The sequence below is a fragment of the Natrix helvetica genome (genome assembly GCF_964273705.1).
Source record: "Natrix helvetica genome assembly, chromosome: 1".
Lineage (NCBI taxonomy): Eukaryota > Metazoa > Chordata > Lepidosauria > Squamata > Natricidae > Natrix > Natrix helvetica.
In genome coordinates this window covers 240,407,837-240,432,853 of record NC_138548.1, presented here as the reverse complement: position 1 = coordinate 240,432,853, position 25,017 = coordinate 240,407,837, and the positions used below count along the sequence as shown (strand labels likewise).

General features: G+C 39.3%; 1 protein-coding gene across 3 annotated transcripts in view; it reads left to right on the top strand.

Moving 5' to 3' along the window:
- Positions 1 to 25,017, top strand: part of RPTOR (regulatory associated protein of MTOR complex 1) — a 423,475-nt gene that overhangs the window by 350,620 nt on the left and 47,838 nt on the right. For all 3 annotated transcript variants that reach the window (XR_014174604.1, XR_014174605.1, XM_081944023.1), the window contains exons 25-27: positions 20,076 to 20,181; positions 21,551 to 21,665; positions 21,986 to 22,110. Coding sequence is in view for 1 of the 3 variants with exons in the window: in XM_081944023.1 (XP_081800149.1) it covers positions 20,076 to 20,181; positions 21,551 to 21,665; positions 21,986 to 22,110 (346 nt within the window). In the remaining 2 variants the exon portion in view is untranslated. The remainder of the gene's footprint in view (positions 1 to 20,075; positions 20,182 to 21,550; positions 21,666 to 21,985; positions 22,111 to 25,017) is intronic.

Below are 25,017 nucleotides of genomic sequence, written 5' to 3'. Positions count from 1 at the left end.
TATTGTCCGATTAGCAAAAGTCTGATCTTCATATGAGAAAATTATCCAGGAGTTTCTATCATATTTAATGAAGCATTATAATAATAGTTGACTCAGATTACACATATATTGACAATCATGTTGTGCTCATAAGTAAAATTTTCATAATAATGCCATGGTTATGCAATGAATATTAAGAAGTATATCCTGGTAGCCAGAATAGGAACAGATGTGTATTTTTATTCTTGATATGAATAACAAGTGGAGTGCTAAGCCTATAATGCTTGCTGGAGTGAAAACCAAACCATAGCACTTATATGAAAATAAACATGTGGTATTAGATAATATTGGGGGAAAATCTCAAAATAAACTCTCTCCATGGAAATCTACAGTGTGAGTTTATGGAATATTAATATAGTTCTAGTTACACATTCCAAAATGTATATCAGGATGCAAACAAGGATCTTCTCTGCATACATGGGTTCATGTAATGAGATTTTCTCTTCTCCTTTCTCTTGCATCTCCTCTCCTTCCAAAATCTCTTCAAATATCCACACATGATAGGGTTAGAAAGACAAAATGGCTTAGAGAATGAAGATGAGGGAAATGAGGGAATTTATTGGATAAACCCTGATCAATAGCTCTGTAGAATGGGTGCGCCATATTTTTCTGATGCATAGAGTAATTTTTACTGATTTTGTTGCAACAGGTGATAAGATAATATAAGAAATCTGTTAAGCTTATTTATTTCATAAATTTATATGGCTGCCTATTTCATATAGAGGTAGTCATTGTAGAGTGACCACAAGTGCTTCTGGCAACTCCATATCTAAACAAAGCATTGCTGAATGAAACCATGAATGTTAGTTCAGCTTTCTTTGACTTTCCAGATGTGTGCAAAGGCATGGATTGGTCATAAAAGTTACTTTTTCATCACTGTTGTAACTATGAATGGTCACTAAACAAATCAGTCACTAAGCAGAAATTACCTGTAAATGGCCCTCAGTGGCTAACAGCTAAAAAAGCGGAATAAAAACATAGTAAAAAAAAAAGACAAGTTTAAACAGTTTGAAATCAACTAGAATAACGTAAAATAACATAGCAGCTGATTAACCCAATCAAGACCAAGAAACAGGTTGACCCATATTATCAGGGCCCCAGACATGGTTGCAAAGCCAGATTTTCGATGCCTTGCCATATCAGCAGGGGCAAGGCACCTCTGATCTCTGAGAGACTGATATTCCATTGATGGCAATGGTTTGGATTCAATCTGGGAAAGGGTACGCAGGAGTACGCCTGTAGAAGCCATGTTCAACTATTTGTCATTCTTTTACAATACAATACAATAGTAGAGTTGGAAGGGACCTTGGAGGTCTTCTAGTCCAGCCCCCTGCCTAGGCAGTTGCATCTTTTCTTGTGAATGGCTGCCACTGCCACAAATAATAAACAGGTTGCATAAAAGGCTGATCAGCATAAATGGATTTCCGTCTATGGCTTATCATCTGACTCATTCATTTTTATTCCAGGGTGCCTCTTTGCTGTTGGGCACTTTTGGGGTTTACATCATCATTTGGAAATGAACTTTCTATACCATTCCCTTCAGCCTTTTAGGCAATGGCCATATTTCAGGAGGTCATTTGTGAGAGAAGTATTTTGTAAAAGTAAAATAAAGACCTCTCAGCAGTCTGTCTATGCCTGCCTATTATTTTTAGGAAGACTAAAGCTTATCTTGCTGTTATATTGATTATCACAGCAGCACTTTATTTTCAGTTAATAGAAATGATGTAGTTTACATTTGATGCTCCAACATATATTACAGGCTCAAAGTTTGCCAGAGAGGGACAAGGAAAAAAGACGAAGAATCAATGAGTACTAAGCACTGGAGTGTATAATTATTGCATGAAGAAACAACTGTGGCTCTAGAGGGCATTTGGCTCATAATGACATAATCTGCAGTATTTGAAAAAAATATTTTAATTTTTAATAATGACTATTATATTTTTATAATAATTATTTTTATATTTGTTTTGTTGGTTGTATGCTGTCTGGAGATGCTTTTGTGAGATTGGGGGCTATAAGTGTGATAAATGCATAAATCAATTTGCAAACCTGATTTTCCATTTTTAATATTAATTACCAAAGCAATGGCTTAAGTAGTAAATAGTTGGTACTTCAGTCACAAAACATACATAAATAATTTTCTCCTAATAGCTATTGTACGTACCAAGTGAAACATTTGGAAATGTTAGTAATGTGGGATGTTTGCAAGCTTTAAGCATTTGGGGTGCCTGAAAATCTTTTTGGACAAACTGAGATTTTCTATTTGTTTCCACATCTAAAGATTAGTATTTTAAAAGAAAAAAAATAGAGTAATAATGGCTATTTTAACATTTGAAATGGGTAATGTAAAAAGTCCCAATTATAATTAAAAGCATTTGTCTGCTTTCTGAAAATAGCTTTTCACCAGAGTGGTACCTTATTAATCTATTAAATCACTCTAGACTCCTAATCAAAATGCATGCTTTTGTGCACATTGTCTATATGTATTTTATGTGAGTACTTGAGTGCTTAACAAAACAGGGATTTAACCATATCTGCAGTGCTTTAAATTCCTTAAATTACAACATTGTTAAATAGAGTGGTTTTTCCAGCAGTATAATGTAGAGAAGGAAAAGGATTACAATATGAAGCCTGTAAGTGTATCTCCTTAGAATATGGAACTGCTTAGATCAACAAAATTATTTTAAGTAAGTTTTTTCCCCATTCATTACCACTCCCACATTTCAAGATTACCACACTTGTTTAATGCCTTTCTTTTAACTTCTGTTCTCTTTTTGGTCCTATTCTGAACTGTTGTGTTCTTGGCTATATTTGCTGAAACCAAGACATGTTAATATGTTTGGACATTTAGTCTTTCCGCTGTTCCTTGCTCTGCTATGAGATTATGCAGTTATGCTTCCTATCTTGACGGTTTTGTTTCAACCTTTTGAGTCTTTCCTATCTCCGTAATCTTCTTTCATTTGTATTGAAGAAATTAAGCACGTGTTGTCTTCAGATGGACCAAGGTTCAGCTAAAAGTGAGCCAGGTTGACCTGCCTTTTTCAATCTTATAAATATTAATTGAATCCTATCTAAAGGAATATATATTATTTAGCACCCCTGAATGATATATATGGGGGTGGCTGGGGTAAGAGTGTAAGTAAGCCCAGTTTGTACTACCAAACAATTACATTGTAAGATACTGTACATGGTCTAAAATGCATAAAGGAGCTGCCTAGTAACTTTACTTTACTTTACTTTGGATTTATAACCCGCCCCCTCTCCCAAAAAGGGACTCGGGGCGGTGTACAGTCAATGAAACACAGATAAAATACATAAATAACAATATAAACAATATATAAACAATTAATATTAAAAATCCCCTTAACTTCCGTCTCCTGCACCTCTCGGGGTTCACAAACCCGTCATCAAGGCAGGCCCTTGAGAGAGCCAAGGGCCATAACCTGCGAGAGAGGGGCCTCCCGCAGGCGGAGCAAGTCTAACCTCAATAAGTTATTATTAAAATTCCAATGGGGGTTAAGGTGCTATAGATGGTGAAAAAAGTCAATGTGGTGGGGTAAGAGGCATTATCCTGGTTCGTCCTTCGATGAGGGGGGGGAGTAGGTGTCCAGATGATAAGGACTAGACAGAGGTGGCGAAGATAGTAGAAAATGGGTGATAGCCCTAGATGGTAAATGGTAAAAATGGGTAATAGCCCTAGATGGTCCTGGATGGGCATGAGCTCAGGGACAGAGACAGAGATCCCTAAGTGGGTGGGGGGAGGCATTCTTGGCCCAGATGATCCAGGCACCACTCCAGCCTCTCCATGGTCCTAGGCCAAGTCCATGGCCCTAGGCCAGATCTTCCAGTAACTATGTTACTCAAGCCATTTGAGACACTTTGAAAGAAGCTGAGAATTTTAAAATGGTACAGATAAATGTGTATTTGCCTTGCTCTTTGGGCCATCATTTTTTTAAACTACAATTGGAAATTCTTTCTTTTCTAATTCAATACCAAATTATTCTTGATTTTTTCCCTTTAGAGTGATATCACAGTCTCTGATATGTTCTTGTGTGTTGTACTTGATTGAAAAACGGATACTTTTATATGAGAAATTGATACAATACAATAATACAATACAATAGTAGAGTTGGAAGGGACCTTGGAGGTCTTCTAGTCCAACCCCCTGCCTAGGCAGGAAACCCTATACCGTTTCAGACAAATAGCTATCCAACATCTTCTTAAAGACTTCCAGTGTTGGGGCATTCACAACTTCTGGAGGCAAGCTGTTCCACTGATTAATTGTTCTCACTGTCAGGAAATTTCTCCTCAGTTCTAAGTTGCTTCTCTCCTTGATTAGTTTCCACCCATTGCTTCTTGTTCTACCCTCAGGTGCTTTGGAGAACAGTTTGACTCCCTCTTCTTTGTGGCAACCCCTGAGATATTGGAACACTGCTATCATGTCTCCCCTAGTCCTTCTTTCTCTTAAGCTAGACATACCTAGTTCCTGCAACCGTTCTTCATATGTTTTAGTCTCCAGTCCCCTAATCATCTTTGTTGCTCTTCTCTGCACTCTTTCTAGAGTCTCCACATCTTTTTTACATCGTGGCGACCAGAACTGAATGCAGTATTCCAAGTGTGGCCTTACCAAGGCATTATAAAGTGGTATTAACACTTCACGTGATCTTGATTCTATCCCTCTGTTGATGCAGCCTAGAACTGTGTTGGCTTTTTTGGCAGCTGCTGCACACTGCTTGCTCATATTTAAATGGTTGTCCACTAGGACTCCAAGATCCCTTTCACAGTTACTACTGTTGAGCAAGGTATCACCTATACTGTACCTGTGCATTCCGTTTTTGTTGCCTAAATGTAGAACCTTACTCTTTTCACCATTGAATTTCATTTTATTAGATAGTGCCCAATGTTCAAGTTTGTCAAGATCCTTCTGTATCTTAAGCCTATCTTCTGGAGTGTTGGCTGTTCCTGCCAGCTTGGTGTCATCTGCAAATTTGATGAGTTCCCAAATACATGATGATTCCCCAAATACATAAAACGCTATATTTAGTGTTGTCTAAGCAATAACAAACATTTCAGTTATTTTGGTCTGTTCTTTAACACTTAAAAAGAGAACCATAATTACAGAGATAACTTTCAGAACGCGGGTCTCCCACATCTCTTGAACTTCATTTTGTTATTTTGCCTCCTCGCCACATTCCCTTGTCAGATGTCACCTTGTCAAATGTCACCTCTCTTTTTCAGCAAGCAGTGCACTAATGATGTTTCTTTTACACTCTTTGTTTATCATGAATGAAGCGTGATGGCTCAGCAGTTAAAACACACTGACCTTGTCAGCTGGAAAATTGACAGCCTGGGTTTGAGATCCAAGTGCCACGCGATGGGGTGAGCTCCTGTTCTTTGCCCCAGCTCCTGCCAATCCAGCACTTCAAAAGCATGCAAGATAAATGTAGATAAATAGGTACCACTTTGGTGGGAAGTTAACAGTGTTCCGTGTACCTTTGGCATAGAGTCATACTGACCACATGACCACAAAAAGGATCTTTGAACAGCACTGGCTGCCTCAGCTAAGAAATGGAGATGAGCAGTGCCCTCTAGAGTTGGACACAACTGGACATGGGAAATCTTTACCTTTTGTTTATCGTGATTGTGCATCTGCAGTTGCACCCAGTGTCACATGGCAGCTGTGAATGAGTCCCCCTGGCAGCCTCTTTTTGGATCAGGAGCTTCATCTTGAGACTGTTGTAACTGAGGGAGGTGACTGGAAAGAGGCATTGGCAAGACTCAAAACAACTCCCTGTTTTGCTTTCTGGCTAATCAGAGGCATGGGTTTGGCTTTAGCTGAAACATATCAGCCACTTGATTGGCCAAAAGTAGGAGCTAGAATATTTTTCAGACAAGTCAGATTGACAGACAGACATAGGCTGAAAGATATCCAAAGGAAATGCTTTAAGGAGGGCTGCTTCCTTGTGACCCAGCTTGTATTTTCCTCTCATAAGAATGAATGAAGCCAACTCCAAGACTTGCCTGACTTCCTTTAAACTCAGAAGTTAAGCAGAATCAAACTGATTAGTACAGGTAATCCACAAGTTATGACAGGTCACTTAGTGACCATTTGAAGTTATACGATAAGCATCTCCCCCCCCCCCAAGCATTTATGACTAAGTCCCTAAATTACAAATGTTGCAGTAGCATAGCAGTTGTTTGCCCTTACGAATGACCCCAGAGGCACTGCCACAGTCACTTTACTCTCCCCACTCGAGGGAGAGGAGAGCAGGATGATTTACCTTCCAGCCTACTGGTCAGCTCGCAAATGCTTTTCACACAACTTCAGGCACCCATTCTCTGCAAAAGTGGGCTTTGCACTGAGATACCTCATGCACTTAACCACCCCTGCATTTGATTAGCAAATGCGTAGACAGAAGGAGGGAGTGGTTACTTTCAAGTTACATGATTCACTCTTACGAATCCTCAAATTATGAATGTAATGGGCAGGCTCCACTACATTCGTAAGTCGAGGATTACTTGTATTTGGCTATCAGAAAATCCCAAAATTATAGGTTAGACTGGATCATTGAAATAGCATCCCCAAGATACAATAGCAAATGACTTCCACATGCTACCAACAAAGCTATATGGCCATGCCTACATGGTCATGAGGACTTCTTTGAATCCGGGGCATAGATAGATAGATAGATAGATAGATAGATAGATAGATAGATAGATAGATAGATAGATAGATAGATAGATAGATAGATGATAGATAGATAGATAGATAGATAGATAGATAGATAGATAGATAGAAGATAGATAGATACATAGATGATAGATAGATAGATAGATACATAGATAGATAGATAGATAGATAGATAGATAGATAGATAGATAGATGATAGATAGATAGATAGATAGATAGATAGATAGATAGATAGATAGACAGACAGACAGACAGACAGACAGACAGACAGACAGACAGACAGATGATAGAACAAATATTGCTCAGACCATGATGGTATCCGAAACGGCACATTTTTAAAAATAATATTCTATAAAATAGTTTTTAAAATGTATCACAATTTAATACTGAATCTATGAAACAAGATCTGTATGGTTTGGCAATCAAGGAGGAAAATTACCATATATTATCCTTTTCAGTTATGTCATTTTTCATATAACTATGAATTCACATGCATGAAACCCGCATTCTTTTAATCCATATTGTTCTATCTCTCTCCTGCAAATGCACCCTTGGTTTACGAAGAAATAAATACTTTTTCTGCTTTCTGGGAATTTTAATTAATTGCATTAACACAATGCTGAAATGTAAATTAAATATCAATAGACAAGTGTTTTAGCTTATTCCATGCCAGCTATGTAGTAGCAAATGTAGCAACCGAAAAAATGTTGAAGGAGAGGAGGGCATCGGATTTTTGTCAAGGTTTTCCTTTTTTTTGCACAGGGACTGATAAGGTTGTAAAACCTCAGCTTGATTCAGAAATCAATAAGGCCATGATATATTGACTACCAAATCAAACTTTTTATCAGAAGAAAAATATCCATCCTTTTTGCTAGGTAAACCTGTAATTTATACTTGCAAGCATGTTCATTAAATCAAACTTGCCTTCACCACCACCACCTCCGGAGTTCTGAAAATACTTAAAACTGAATTTGGAATTACATAAGTTGTTGTTCCGTTCTAAGAACAGATTCCAAGATCTGTTGTTTGAAAATTAGATAGTGCGACTGGAAATACACTCTTATGTAAATGTAGAGAAACATACTAAAAAGCATCTGTAAACCTGTTTGAGGAGTCCTTGTTGCTCTCTGAGCTAGTCGCACTGATGGTTACCTAGTTTGGATAATGAAACTGTGGTCAGTGGTAGGATTCAAAAAATTTTACTACCAATTCTGTGGGGGTAGCTTGGTGGGGTTAGCATGGTGGGCATGGCAGGGGAAGGATACTGTAAAATCTCCATTCCCTCCATACTCCAAGGAAAGGTTACTGCAAAATCCGCATTCCCTTCCAATCAGCTGGGACTGGGGAGGCAGAGAATAGATGGGGTGGGGCCAGTCAGAGGTGGTATTTACTGGTTCTCCGAAGTACTCAAAATTTATGTTACAGGTTCTCCAGAACTGGTCAGAACCTGCTGAATACCACCTCTGATTGTGGTAGTTGTGGCCCAGAGATGGGTTGCTCCCGGTTCAGCTTGGATCGAGCGAACTGGTAGTAGCAGCGGCGGGAGGCTCAGCATGTACAGAAGCATCACACACACACACAAGTGCAAACGGGAGCGTGCCCGAACTGGTAGCAGAAAAATTGGCAACCCACCTCTGTTGTGGCCCAAAGGAATTCTAAAAGGTGAGCTGTATAACGCTTTGGATTTGAAGGCAGAAAGATCCTTTGCACTATGTAGTAGCAGAGTGGAATCCAAACAGTGAATCGTTGGAGGTCACAAACTTCCTTTCCCAGAAATATGTTACTTTGTGTAACTGCTTAGTAGTTAGTGCAGTCACTATCTGCCTTCCAAGGCATCTTCTTCTCTTACCCCAATATGGAGATAGACAGAGATCCCACAGCCTGAGGGCCTTACTAACAAGTAGGAGGAAAAAGAAGTTGACAAAATTCAATTGAATTCTATATGCCGTTTCCTGGCTCTGTAGCACTAAGGCATGTGAATAGAGAAATCATGCATACCCCTTTGAAAATCAGCTCAACCTCGCAGGGAATAATTAGTTCAGATTTATCAGTGTTATAAACCCAGGGGTAAAAAGTGTGTGTGTTTGTGTGTGTACAGAAAAAAGGAGGGCATAAATATTCCTTTTAACTGAAATCTGGTGCAAAACATAATTGGTGTTGGAGAAATTAAATATACAATGGTGCTAAAAGCCTTGTAGAAATAATACACAGAAAAAAAAAAGACTGAGCAACTTAAAAGAAGCTGTTGGGTTGTGTCCAAGTCACAGAGTCAGTGGACTTACAAAGAGAAAATAAACCTCAAAAGCAATAAAGATCTTAATTACTATACACTTCTCAAGTTAAAAAAAATATTTCTTATGTCCAATATTTTTAGCTAAATCTGTTCCTTATTCCTTAGGGAGAAACTGATCACTGCAGCAGTTTGCTTCCATAGATATTCCGTTTTTTTGTAGATTTCCCCCCCTTTTATCAGAGGCTCAGAGGAACAAAGCTGTTTCTCTTCTTTCCCACCTCAGTACCCAGCTTTTGGCTTGAACTTAATTTTGGAGGGTTGTATAGTTTTTGTATATTCTTTGTGTTCTTTAATCTCACAATGTTTTTCATCTTCTTTGGGGATATATGTAGATATGCTTTCTTTAGCTATATTAATGTATGTTTTAAGGTTTGTTTAAAATGTGTTTCATATACTGCAAACACGTCCATTCATTTTTCTGGGGTTCTTTTTTTCTAACTGTTCTCTTGAAATACATTGGGATTTTTAGAACAATAAAAACATGTTTTCCCCCCCTCACGCTATTTTTTTCCTTTCCACTTAGCTGGTTGGAATCTTTCCTCTTGTTGCTCCTTGGATGGAAACTAATAAAACCACTTTTTTTCTCCAGTAGAAAAAAAGGGAATTGAGGTAATCTTATTGTGTAGGTATAATTATTCTCAGCCATGCCTCGAGCTTTAGCAAAGATGTGGAGTGGGTATGTCTGAACCAGCAGCTTGGTGTCTGGCCTGAGGGGGTGGCAGGCAGGCTGCAGACAATGAAGGTACGTGAAAGATTGTGAGGAGGGTGGAAAAGCCATGGCAGAAATATTAGACATAAACAGCCAAAAGATCGGAGGGGAGGCCCTTCATAGTTGATTTCCCAAATCCATCCAGGTGGCAAGAATCAGAACCATAGAATCCTGGGGCAGGAAGAGACCTTGGAGATCTTCTAGTCCAACCTCCTGCCCAAGGCCAGTGACCTTAAACCATCCTGTACAAATGGTTATCCAATCTCTTCACCCTCCATTTCAATAAATGAGTATGGGAAAATCCTATTGAAGTTTCCAAAAATTCAATGGTAGTAGCAGGGGTGAAATTTGGCAGGTTCTGACAAGTTCTGGAGAACCAGTAGGGGAAATGTTGAGTAGTTCGGAGAACCAGTAAATGTCACCGCTGACTGGCCCCAGAGTGGGGTGGGAATGGAGATTTTGCAGTATCCTTCCCCTGCCATGCCCACCAAGCCAAGTCCACAGATCCAATAGTAAATAATTTGAATTTCACCACTGAATAGTAGTGATACAAAGATTGAAACCTTCGTATTTCCGGCTTCTTTGATCATGCCCAGTTTGGAAAGGGGGAAAAGGGCTTATTAGCATGGTAGCCTGCCCATTCACTACAACTACACTACAACTACAACTGTCTACATCTCTTCCTTGAGTTGTGCAATCCCAGGAAAAGATATATTTGGTTTACATACAAACATTTCAAACCATGTTTTTGCCTCCAGTTCAAAACACTGCATTGCTGTGATCAGGAATATAAAGTGTTAATGGAAAAAAGCTTCGGAAGAAACAGATTTGACACTGGGAATCAGTACAGTGATTCCTATAAAGTGATTTGTTGCTGCAACTGATAAATCTACTGCCTGTCACTATTTCCTCAACCTTCTCTGTTTTCATCTTGATCTGGGTAAAGAGCAGAACAGCTTCATTAGCTTTTACATGAGACAGCTCGGGAGATGTCTTTTTCTGAATTGTAATTGGTTTCTTTCTGAATGGAGGCCAAAAAGTATTAGAAATCCGCAGCTTATCATAATCCTAATCATCTAACACTATTCCAAACGCCCACACACTTCTGGGAAACCCACACAGGAGAGAGAATAGAACAAAAGCTTATATTTCATTTATCACAGACAGGCTTTTTTAAAGACAGAAGGAAGCATAGGCAAGGTGAATGTAGCATGAGGGAAGCCCTACTGGCAGACCCACGCTCCTTCAAGCCCAGGACCTTACATTCTGCAGGGTAGGCCAAGTCTCTCGGGAAGCTCTCAAGAGGACACAGAGGCAGTTGGCCTTTTCCAACAATTGACGTAGGTGAGTTAGAACTCTGCTTAGCCATCTGCACTAAGCCAGATGGTTCTTTGTCATGTCATTTAAGCCAGTAACTTCGCTGTACCTTAGCAGAAGGAACACCATGTGCTAATTAGACCTTGAATGAAGAATATTTTCTCTTAAATCTCTTGCCTCAGTTTTGCTGGATGGCCCTCGGTTCCTGTTCTGTTCCGTGATTCCAATGAATATGCAGACACAGGCTTGGCTGTCTGCCATGACTAATTACATAGATAAAGCCACCCCTTGGCTAGGAGCCTAGAAAGTTATTTTCAAGAACCCAAGATTAAACTTACAGAATGCTTTCTCAACGGCTCGTATAATGGACTGTTGTTTCCTGCAAAGATTCCCCTCCCGTTGCTCCACCTATAAACTCTTTGGGAGGGGCCACACCTTTAGCCAGCTGTCCTTACTTCCTTCTATGACGTCTTCTCCACAGCTGTTCCTTTCTCCTATCAATTCTACGCATACACACATCAGGGACAACCTCCCTCTGTTCCTCCTCACTGCTCCCTGACTCAGATGCCGCCTGGTGGCCAACAGGCCTCTCTAGTTCCTGCTCTGACTCCAAACACCCTCCAGAGTCTTCCTCATCCTCCAGAGCAGTCCCATAATGGTCTGAGCTGTCAGAGTCCACCAACAGCTCAGCTGCTGCTGCTGGACCACAACAGTTCCCATATAATGTGTGAGGAAGAAACATTTGTCTCTCTCCTCATTCTTTTATTTGCTTTATAAATCTCTACTCTGCCCTCACTTTAATCATCAGGTTTTTCCCAACTAAAAAGTCCCAAATATTTTAATCTTTAATCACAAAAGAAATGTTTCTGCATCGGGGATCTGGCCAGATTATTCATTTTTTAAATTTTATTTTATTGTTAAACTGTGCGTTTGGTTGAATCAGCAGAGCCCATCTCTTGGCTTTTCATTTTTTTAATCTGTACCTTAATTGCATCCAAATCGTCCACAGGTGTGTTTTTTTTTCTCTGCAGCTAGGATAAAATGTTGCATCTGTCTTAAGAAGATGCCTGATAGTGCATCCTAATTTGGAGCATTTTGGAGTCTTTAAAAAAAAAAATCCAGACCATTATTTATTAATTAGAGGTGTGTGAGTGTGTTATTACATTAGCTGAGAAGAAGTTGTTGAAAATGGAAGACTACTAGAGGGTACTGATGACTGCCTGCTTAGCTACTAAAAAGACTGGATGCCTTTGAATTAGATTAGATAAGATAAGATTGGGCCATTGCTGTATCCAAAGGAAATGCTCTAAGGAGGGCTACTTCCTTATGACCTAGCTTGTATTTTCCTCTCATAAGAATGAATGAAGCCAACTCCAAGACTTCTCTGACTTCCTTTAAACTCAGAAGTTAACTAGAATCAAACCTGATTAGTACAGGTAATCCACAAATTACAAGTCACTTAGTAACCGTTCGAAGTTATGCGATAAGCTCCCCCCCCCCCAATGTTTATGACAAAGTCCCAAAATTACAAATGTTGCAGTAGTTGTTTGCCTTTACAAATGACCCCAGAGCAGGGATGAAATCAACGTACTTTCACTACCAGTTCGCAAATGTAAGCGTGCGCTCATCCATTAGATTGGACATTGTTTGGGGGAGAGCCTGCTTCTTTTATCAAGCTGAACTCTTAAACATCTGAATGGAAGTGAAATGTGTTCAACGTACTTGGAGGGCATCAAACTGGGTATGGCAGTGAAGACCAAACATTCACTTTCTAAAAACATTTTCCACCTGCAAGGCATGTAGATTTCCTTTTGTTTGTGCATGTATAGTTTGACTCTCATTTTTTCAGAGCAATAAAAACCAAAGCATCTATTAGCATAGACACAATTTATTTTGAAGAAGGAGCAGGATACTTTTGTAGTCCAGTTTTATTAGGAATATATAAATCAAGAAGAAGCTTAATTTTTGCACGCTGTGTTGCAATCCCTTACTTTCTGCTGGCAATTCAGTACCAAAGAGCTAAATATAAATTACCCAACTGCATATGGGTATAAACATATGGGATAAGGCTGAACAACATACACGCTTACATTGATTCAGTAAAGATGCAACTTCTAGAATCAGTGATGGCTAACCTTTTTGTCCTCATGTGCCAAAATCACACGTAGGCATGTGACCACATGCGTTTGAGTGCTCACACCCATAATGCAATGTGCCCCACATGCACATGCACACATGACCCCCTCTACCACTGTCCCCTGCGCATGCGTGCGACCCCCCCTGTGCTCCCGTGTGCATGTGCATGACCTCCCTGTGTCCATTTTGGGCCTACCAGGCATCCCTGAAGCCTCCTGAAACCAAAAATGGGGCACGGGGGATGCCCCTGCCTCCTGTGCATAAGCGTGTGACACCTCTCCCGCATGTGCGCGCATCTCCCGCATATATGGCAGAGAACCAAAAATCAGCTGGCTAGCGGGAGACATGCCTGCATGCGCAATGGAGCTGAGCTGGGCGATGACTCGCGTGCCAGCCAGCAGAGAGGGCGCCGTGTGCCACCTGTGGCACACGTGCCATAGGTTCACCATCACAGTGCTAAATGAGGTACAGCCAAGCCATCTCCACTTGCCTTTCACTTAATCCACTTCCAGTCTTGCAGAGCTGAGCTGAACTTCACCATTGGGGAAGATATGCTCAACCAGAAGGTATATTACTATTTGGGGCTGTACTCTATTTCATTGCTAGCTTGTTTTGTGAGGGTACAGTTGCAATAGTCTAAAGGTAGCCCTTGACCTATGACCACAATTGAGCCCAACATTTTTGTGGCTACATGAGACATTTGTTAAGTGAATTTTGCCCCATTTATGACCTTTCTTGCCACAGTTGTTAAGTGAATCACTGCAGTTGTTAAGTTAAATAACACAGTTGTACAGTGAATCTGGTTTCCCCGTGGACTTTGCTTGTCACGTGATCATGGGGATGCCACAGTGGTCGTAAGTGTGAAAAACGGTTATAAGTCACTTTTTTCAGTACTATTGTAACTTTAAATGGTCACTAAACAAACTGTTGCAAGTCAAGGACTTGCCTGTACTTTCTTCTCCCAATCTATGAATTTGTTAACTGACCACAGCTGACTCACCTGTCCTTCTTAGATGACTTGATCTATTTTGCTTTCATCCTTTTGTTTTTTCCTTGGCTTTTGCCTTTTAAAACACTTCCAGCCTTTTCTGTCCCTCCTTTTTCCTTCTGTGTTGTATTTAATACCGCCTCCAATTATATAGTTGCTCAATCTCAAATCTCTGTTATTTGTTTACTGTCCTCTAGCTCTGTTCACAATCACCTCTTCCTTGTCAACTTATATTTTCCCCCCATGAGTGTCGCTCTGCCTCTCTACCCCTCATTTCTTGCTGGCCTCCTCTGATTGCAGTTTAAAGCCATTTACTTTCTCCATACCACCTTTTCATATCTTCTAATACATTACTGTAAAGTGAGGTGTTCATTAAAGTGTAATGTTTCTCTACCTGAATATGTATAGATGCATTTTAACTTGAAACTGGTTATTCCATGATGCTGCTGTCTGTCATTCCCCATGTAATAAGCCTTAGATTGTTGCAAAAAAAAAAACAACCAGCTGGAGGGAAAAAAATTAAAAATCGGTTATCTAGCAAAGTAATTTCTCTTATGATTTGTTTAAAGAAGATGGGCTGCCCAAGAAGCAATTTGCATAGTAATATGATTGGACCTGAATTGATTATATTTTTACTGGGTAGGTTGGGTCCATGTGATACGAGTTTGATGATTATCCTCGATTATGTAGAATTGTAGAGAGAAAAAAATCTTCAAGGTCGTTTGTGTAAATTCTTTCCTTGATTTGAAATCTGCAATTCAGGATGTTGCCACAGTATTCTTGGCAGATGGCTATCCAACCTGGACCACATTCAAATATCTTAAATTATTAGAATGCTTCCACTAATATTTAGCCCACATTTGCTTTCCTGACCTTGGAAGCAACAGAGAGCAATTATTTTCCTATTTAATATGTCTTGAATGGACTCGGTACTGATGACCAATCTAAATGGTATTTCATTTAAAGTCCTCTATGAGGTACAGTTCTTTTTTAGAACAACGTTAAAAAGAAGCCACTTCTGATTCTTTAATAACAATAAAATCAAATCTGTCTGGGCACCATATCAGTTTCTAAGTTACACTGGCTTTCTTTTCAGCAAAAACGTTCACCATGTCATGAATAATAATTTCAAAAGAGATGGGCATGAAAGCAAAAGAGCTTAACTTGAATATTTGTCTTTGAAAATAGCAAGCCTAATTAAAATAATCAAAGGCAGTGTTCTCTTATCTTCTTCATTAAAAAATATTATTATTTCATTAAAATGTGTATTTTCATGCAAACAATGCAGCTGCATATTTCTTTTCAGAACCCTTCCAAATCCTTGATCAGAACCAGCTTTGATGGTGCTGATAAAAGCCATGAGCTTTGCATATTTGATGCCTTGGGTCAGTAGCGATAGCTGTGGATGACTGAGTGATGGATTTGGGTTGAGCTTTATTTTAATTTATTTTTAAAAAAATAGTTGTAAACTACTGCAGTTGCAAAATGCAGGCAGTTTTAGGAACTGAAAGAGGGATTCTTTAAGCTGAAATAGAAATTGCTTGCAGTTGAAAGCTACCTGATTAAGCTATCCCTTAATCAGTAGGATCATTATTTATAGAAATTAGCTTTAAAGAGCAAGTAAGCGTGGCAGATCTCTACGCCAAGTGGTTTCAAGCAAATTCTACCAGTTTTGTAGATCAAAGAGACTTGGGTAAGCTACTCTTGCCAGAAGCCTTTTCTTTTTCAGCCGATGCATTTTCTTTATTTCATCTCCAGATTTAGATAGTTTTTGCTGACGTTTTTAAACGCTAACATTAAAAGTAGATTTATGTTTACTATCTGGTGTTCACTGAATTTTAAGCAGGCAGGCTGGCTATGTAGCATCAAGCAGAATTTCCCCCTCCCCAATAAGAGTTTCCAATTGAAATAATGGCAATAGGAAATCATCAAGTGAGGCCACATATGGCCTCAGTTTTGTCAGTCATGCAATGGTGGTAACCAAATCAGAACCATTCAGTGTCATATTATTGATTGATTGATTGATTGATCAATTCATTCATTCACTGAGTTTCTATAGCCGGCCAACTCAACCAAGTGATTTAAGGAGCTTACAATTCTGAAACTCTAAAACAGTGTAAACATTAAAACAGTAAAATAAAACATCCACAAAGTTCATAAGTACAACCAGGAGCTGTGATGATTAATTAGCTAATAATAAAACCAAGTAACAGAACTCCTCACACATTCCAAACCCCAGGCCCGGGTACATAGCCAAGTTTTAAAGCTTTGCAAAAAGTCAACAGGGATGGAGCCAATGTAATCTCCATGGGGAGAATGTTCTATAAGGCTGGGGCTACAGCAGAGAAAGCCCTTTCATCAATCTTTCCATCAATCAATATGGGCTGACAGGATCAGCAGCATGCCTAGTTTGTTTAGTTGTATTTGACAAGTAGAAAATCTTGGGAAAAGATAGTCTTTCAGGTAATCTCGTTCAAAGAGACATAAGGCTATAAAGCTGACTGAAAATATGTGTCTTGTTTGAACCAGGCAGGGGGCTGCTACAATTTCTCTCTAAATTCCTTCCTCCTTTTTACTTCCCCATTTAAAATGACTCTATGGAGACGGCACTATCAAATTTAATTTCATCATATAATCAGCTTTTTTCCATTAAATAATAACTAAAAAAGACCACTTAAAAAGGACAGAAGAATCACAAAACAAATCATGTTGTCAAACTTCATTATGCTTTAAAGTGTGAATTTTGCATGAAAGATCCTTTTAAAGAATAGATAGAATCAATGTCTCATCAATAACCTTAGAAGACAGCATAGAAGAAGATGGCTCTCCATCTCACCAATCCCCTGAGGATAGAAACATTGCCTAAGTCATGTGCTATGATAGCTGCCTAGGATTAGAACTGAGGGAATACTATTGAATTGACCTAGCATAAAAGCCTTGCAATATGTCAATGATGTGGTATGGGAAAAGTAGTTGGCAGAAGCAAAGAGAATCCTGCATACAAACAACTGAAAACTGAATTCCTTTTCCTTTCTTTAAAGAGTTCTAAAACATTGTGATAACACATTCAGGACATTACTTTTATTTATTTTATTTTACTGATTTATATCCCATCTTCATCATTGTTGCAAATAACTCAAAGCAGTGAACATGCCCAACATTCCTTCCTTGCCCTACAACAACCACCTTGTGAGATGGATTGGGCTGAGGGAAAGTGATTGGCCCAATGTCACTCAGTTGGCTTTCATGACTAAGGCAGTACTAGAACTCACCGTCTCCCAGATTCTAGCCTGGTCCCTTAGCCACTAGTTCAAACAGATTTTCTTCAGGTTCTTTTCCACATAGATTGAAGTTTGTCTTCTGGAATTAAAGGGCCTAGGTGAAGATAAATTTCAGCGAAAGATTGAGGAAATGTAGCACTATATTTGATGCACATTAGAGCAGGGCTCCCCAGCCCCCAAGGCCATGGACCCCCAGCGAGCCGCAGCCCGTTGGGAACCGGGCCGCCAAAGCAGCTGGTGGGCACACGAAGCTTCATTTGCACATGCATGGGATTTAGGTTGCATGCACAAAACCATTTCCTCCACCACCCAAGCCGCTGCCGGTCCAGGAATCAAAAACTTTGGGGATCCCTGCATTTGAGCACTGCAAAAACAAAATATATGAGAATGCACTTCATGCCCTTTGTAAGAGCAAATTTGGATTCTGCACTACAGCTAGAAAACCAGATTTGTTTCATAATACTTATGGCACCAAGCCCATCTTAGCCTAGAAAGAAAAATGTATATATAGTAACATCCATCCTTTCCTAAGGTCCCTCAATTTGGGGGCAACTTTCCCCTGGTAATGTTTGAAAGCCTACCACCAAATAATTAAAGTGATTCACATATTTAATTAAATTTCCTTCTAATTGTAACCTGTAGGATTTTTCCACCCGGCTGTGTCATCTCTGTACAAAAAGAAAAAGTAAATTGATATTTGTTAATTGTATAATTAATTGGTTTACATTTAATTATAATTATATTTTAAGAGGCATTCTGGTTATAGTTAGTTACCTTGAAAAGCTGACTGGCAAAGCTCCTATAAGGTTTTTTTGTAATGAAAGCTTGTTCATTCAGGGGAAGGGATTTTTTTCCTTCTCCTCCTCCCCAGAATGTTTTAATTCTATCAGGATTTGAGAACAATATTTTACTTTATTTTTGCAAGTAGATCACAAAGCATCTTTTGCTTTCAGCATGCAGATTCTACTAGCTGTGGTTTTAAAGTAGACAGTGTAACCATTTTTCAAACTACTGTATTTCCAGTTGTGCAAAAAGAAACCACAGAATTCCCCCCACGGGATTTATCTGCAATCATCTGTTACACCTTCTGCATTTACCTTTCGCTGAGACATGCTTCACGGTGACATGTATTCGAAAAAGAATAATGTAAAAAATCCCATTCTCTGCTTTTAAATGGAAGAAAGCTTTGGAGACCGACGTTAAAATGGCTCAGTGCCTTTGTCGATTTATGCAAGCAGTCACTAGATTCAAACAGATCTGCTATAATAAGTCATTTATATAAGCTTCCTCAATTTACATGGCTCTTTACAAATAACAGAAGGTTCTCTCCCTCTCTCTCTCTCTCTCTCTCTCTCTCTCTCTCTCTCTCTCTCTCTCTCTCTCTCTCTCTCTCTCCCTCCCTCCCTCCCTCCCTCCCTCCCTCCCTCCCTCCCTCCCTCTCTTCATATGAGAACTTACAGCCAGAAAGAGACATGCTACAAGGCTTAGACCTTATTAAGCTGTAGCTTTTAAAATATTGGTTGATGAAGCACATGATTTATAAATCCTGGGCTGAAAATGTGCATTTTTAGAAAGCTGTTCCCTACTGAGAAGATTCTAATTCTGACATTATTGGTGTGTGGAGTTTGCATTCCTGCAGTGCATCTTTTCTTTTCTTTTCATACGCCCTGTCTTTATTTTCCCTGTCATTTTCAAGGGGAAATGTCACTTTCCTTAGGCTTTGTGAAAATAATTACCAGCGAAAAGTAATGTATAACAATTTATATGAATTGATTAAAAAGCATAGCACAGGCTTTGATTAGCCTGGAACTAAACAATTTATAACATTAGACTCCAAAGGTGGCGCATGTTCAAGTGCACAAAACCATCTGCCTGTTACTGCTCTTAGTCAAGCCAGACTGAAGAATCTCCTCACAACAGAAATAAAGAAGAAAGTGAATGTATTTATTTATTAGCTTTCTAGAAGATCTCATCTTTATTTTATATGACGGGCAGCATATATAAAGTACAAGCCTTCTATTTTCTCACAACAACCCTGTGGGGTAGAAAGAGTGACTGATTCAGTTACCTAGCTGGCTTCCATTCCTAAGGGATGAATATTACTCATGGTTTCTCAGTTTCTAGTCCAGCTACTTAGCCAGTACACCTGGGGAGCGTGGTGGCTCACATGGTTAGGATGCTGGATTGGAGCCCATGTTCGAGATCTGGGTGCTTCTGCATGGCGGGGTGAGCTCCCGTCATTTGCTCCAGCTCCCACAGACGTCCCCTGCGGCAATGGTGGTGTCACTGGTTAATCCTTTCAACACGGAAGCGCCTTAGTTTCCTCTGAGACGAGGGACCAGTACACTAAACCGCCTCAGAAATTAAAGTGGAGTGCCATTCACACATACACGGCTATTTATTTTTATTTATTTGTTAAATATATTTGCCACCTGTCTTGCTATGGGGCTACTCTAGGCAGCTTACAATAATAAAAGAAAAAGAAAAAGAAAGGATTGTAAAATAATAGGACACTAAAATAAACCATGAAAAAGCACACAGTGAGAATATATACCAAGTCTCTGTCTTTGTTGTGTTTTGTAATTGTCCTGCTCTCGTGTCTTTTCATTACTGCTTGATAGATTCCCGAAGAGCATGATTTGGAGAGCCAGATCCGCAAAGAAAGGGAGTGGCGATTTCTGCGCAATGCTAGAGTCCGAAAGCAAGCACAGACAATTATCCAAAAAGGTGATTTCCCCCCCCTTTCTTCTTACCTTTTCTGATACCCAAAAGGGAAAAAAAATGGCCATTTTTTCCTCTATGACTATGTGCTCCATCCTGCTTCAACAACGCACCCTTGAGCCTCAATACTAATCATTGATCTTTGGTGCCAACTTGGCTAATCTGATTATGTCCTCCCCAGACATCTGGCATACTATTCTATGAAGATAAAGTAGAAGCTACATTTCAATTACAAGAAAGGATGTTGCAAGCTAAATGGCAATTTTCCCCACTGCTGCTAAAAGGCAGAATTAAAGTATGATAACGTCCCTAATGCTTTCAGGGTTTTTTGCAGTTTCTTATGTATTGGCATTCTTTATCTTTATAGATTATTTCCCCCCGACTGTGCCTTTGGATTCAAGTCTATTCTGTGTTTTACTGAAAAGTCACGTGGCTTCTTTATAACTCTTTATGTATTTGCAAATTTTTGTTTAAGAACTGTGATTATTTGAGTTCCTTGCATCTTGCTGATGTAACCCCCATTGTATAGCAATGGTTAGAAGTGACATCTGAAAAATAATGAGAAATAGATTGCATTATAATAATAAGAATAGTGAGTCAGAGGAAGTGAATATGTGTTGCTCACCTACATTTTGAGCACGACACAAGATGGGTTTTTTTAAACCAGGAATTAGAGAGAGTGGGTGTCTTCCCATCATAAGTTATCAGCTGGAAAAAGATTAGTGCAAAATATCAATCTTCTGAGAGAGATGATCTGTCTCTTACATGTAGCTCAGTTCTTCTGTAATTGAAGTGACTTCATTCATCGTCATTGGTTTAGGAGAGCAGGGTCTTTCTTCTATGCTTACTGTATGCCCCCCCTTTTTTCTGCATGTAAGGGTTTCTCAAGGCAAAAACTTGCTTTTGTGTGAGCTGGTCCTCATCCTTTTTAGCCTTTTGTTTGTATTTTTTAATGAGACAGTTTCAATTTCTTAGTAACATCTGTTTATGACACCTGTTTGTTTACTTTGCCTGATACCCAAAATGATGAATTAATTTGTTCAGAGCTTTTAAGTTCTAGATTTCCCAGGTGAGGAGTTGCAAGCAATAAGAGAAATCTGGCTGCCCTCTTTCAGTCAGGAAATATACACATAATGCTGAAGTACATCAGATGTAAGATGGCTGGATCATTGTTTCATTTTTTGACTGGAGGAAGATAAATTAATCTACCTGGAGGAAAATGGAAGGGCTGTGTTATTTTTCCATTTAATTTGAAGAGTTTTCCTATGCTGTAGCTTAGATTTTTTTTTTTTTTTGTAAAACAGTACGCAATGCCCAGTCAGTTTAGTAAATGATAAAAGATTGGTGCTAACATTCTTTCTGAAATACTTTTTAGGTATTTCAAGACTAGATGATCAAATCTTTCTGAACAGGAACCCCGGCATGCCTTCTGTAGTCAAGTTTCATCCGTTCACACCATGCATAGCAGTGGCTGACAAAGATAGCATCTGGTAAAAATACTGATTTTAAAGTCACACAGTCTTATTTGATCTGGTGCCTTCTTCTTGCCCTCTGAGGGAAGGCCTTATAAAACTATAATCTTGGCTGAGTATAGATTTTCTATTCAGAGTTTCAAATTTATTATTCTTTCTACAAAATTCAATGAAAACATATTAATCAAAAAATATGAAACACTTGGGGGGGGGGAGCAAACTATTTGATTTGCAGCCGTTCAACAGAACAATATCCTGGATACCTAAAGCCAGGTTGATTAATGGATTCCACTTTATTTCATTTAATTTATTCTTGCTTTTTTCCCTTCCTTTCCCAGTTTTTGGGATTGGGAAAAAGGGGAAAAGTTGGACTATTTTCACAATGGAAACCCACGTTACACTAGGATCACTGCCATGGAATATCTGAATGGACAAGACTGTTCGCTACTCCTGACTGCTACAGGTTAGTATATTCTTTTTATGTAAAGCAGATGATAGAACTAAGAAGCATCAAAAGTTTTGTCTGCCTCATCATTCTACTGATTCATTCAATTTTAGACACATATCTCTGTTTATTTGTTTCCACACATTCTGCTAGCCAACTTTTGAGTCATCCCCCAAGCTGTTAATCACACAGCAGACCATGATAATCATATAAACAATGATCCTATGAGTGTTTTACTATTTTCTTCACCCATCCTCATTTCTTCTCAAATATGTAAAACATGTTGAAAGTAGGCGAGAGAAATTCTATATTAGATTCTCTTCCATAATCTTCCTCCTGACAGTAATTGCAGGAATTCACATCATGTCATAAGTTTGCCTCAGACTTTCTGTTGGTATGGCTGTTCCAAAGCATTCCCTCTCTGGGACTAACGGGAATTACCTGAAGCCCAAGAGCCACGTCTACCCCTTGGGTGCATCTCTTGAAGATCAACAAAAGTTGTTAGGTTTTTTTTAACCAAATTGTAATTTGTAATGTGAAAGAAGGGGGTAATTATTAAATATGTGTCTGCAAAGTAATTCTTTTGATTATATTTAATCAATTTCTAAATCAAAAATAGCCACTTTTTACAATGCACCTCTTAACAAGCTATTCAAAGACCAGATGGGGCATCCAGACTAGAAGATGTACAAGACTTCAGGGTAGGTTAGTTTTCAAGAAAAATATATCCAGGAATATTCCATTATACAGCAATCTCCTTCATCTTAATCTCCACAAACAGCATTATTATTATGAATGTATTATTTACAGGGTAGATATTACCTAAGCATATCCTTCTCATAGCCCTTATTTCTATTAAGAGCATGATTACGCAGCATAAGCAAAGCACGGGTATTCCTATGATTGCTGCAGGGACTTGGGTATATAAATGAAAGAGTATTGCCAGTCCTAGAAAATAGATTGTATTCAACTAAGGGGAAATTGTATTTTTTAAAAAGTTATCCATTTAAAGATTTGAAATGTGGGATTCTTTTGAAAATGATTAAGCGCCTGGTTTTTAGTTCTTCAACTTCAATGCAGGCAATCTTCATCTTTCCTTAGACAATCATCTAAGAATGTTTCCAATAGGGTGGAGATACTCTGGGTAGCTCCAAATGTGCCTAGATCAGGGGTGTCAAACTCAAGGCCCGTGGGCCGGATTCCAATCTCCATGCGGCTCTCCCGACCTCCGTTTTCGCTGGCAGAATCTTGCAAGAGGCCGTTGCAACTGAAAACGAAGCTTGCGAGGGCCACGCTCCCAATCTCCATTTTCACTGGCAGAGAGTTGCAGGGGGCCGTCACAAAATGGAGCTTGGGAGCCCGTTTTCACTGGCAGAGCACTCAGGCCACCACAGGTGCCCCGACATGAATGATGTTGAGCTGGCCACGCTTACCACATACACACCCTCCCCCGAGGTCAAAAACAACCTTGAATGAAATCGAGTTTAACACCCCTGGCCTAAATGTTGATTTTTATCACAGGGGTTCCTGCTAGCATTTCTTGGAATGCTGCTCTTGGAAAGAAGCATGGCCACTTCTGGATCCAGAGCCCTTCCATCCCTCTTAAACATGCTTTTTGATAACTGACTTTGCTAATACCCTCCATATATTTCAGATACATTTGGGTATAAGTGGAGGTCCAAAAATTATAGCTCTTCCAGGCTAATAAGCCCAGTAGCTCTCCCTCTTCCCCTGCCATAATAGGCACCATCAGCCAGCCAGGATTTAGAAAGGGCTTATTCACCACTTCATTTCCTCACCTGCTTTCATTGGCTTCTTCTGCCCAAGTCTATAGAGCAATAGCACTTAGACTTATATATTGCTTCATAGTGCTTTTACAGCCCTCTCTAAGCGGTTTACAGAGTCAGCTTATTGCCCCCAACAATCTTGGTCCTCATTTTACCCACCTCGGAAGGATGGAAGGCTGAATCAACCTTGAGCCGGTGAGATTTGAACTGCTAAACTGCAGCTAGCAGTCAACTGAAGTAACCTGCAGTACTGCACTCTAACCACTGCACTACCTCGGTTCTATAGCTAAGATAATTGTAAAGTTCTTCTAAAAGCAATGACATTATAAAGTGTAACCTACCTGGATTTACAAGACAATCAGTCAGCTAAATATATACTCACAGAAAGCCTCTTCTCATGAGCCAATTTTTCCAACTTCACAATGGAGGTGTGTGTGTGAGAGAGAGGAAACCTCTCTATTTTTTGAATGGCCACAGTGAAGTGTCACTCAGAGAACATTACTGGACAATGCAGAGATGAAAATGTTTTTACAAAGAGGTTAAGGGAAAAATAGAAATGGGTGGTTTCCTGGGAGATAAATGATTTGTATCCCTATTTTAATCAATCCTTGTAGCCCTAAACAACAACCTGAGATCATGCTGCTAAATTTCAGCCAGATTTGGAGGTGAATTTCAGCAATGTGGTCTCAGAATATTGGAGAATTGTATATATGGTTGTCTACTACTGTCCCAGACTAACTAAACTTCTAAAATTCATCATCATATTAGAGTATAGAGCAGTGGTTCTCAACCTTCCCAATGCCGCGACCCTTTAATACAGCTCCTCATGTTGTGGTGACCCCCAACCATAAAATTGGTGTCTCAGTTCCTAAGACCATCGAAAATATGTGTTTTCCGATGGTCTTAGGCGACCCCTGTGAAAGGGTCATTCTACCCTCAAAGGGGTCCCGACCCACAGGTTGAGAACCACTGGTATAGAGGCTTCATAAAAAATATTTGAGCTAGTTATATTTTAAACACAGTAGAAAAATGCTTATTGGATAACAAGATGTAGCAAACAACTGAGTGAATAAGATACCACAGGTAGTATGAGCTCAGAATGATATATACAATGGGAAATCTGATGAAAACCAATATG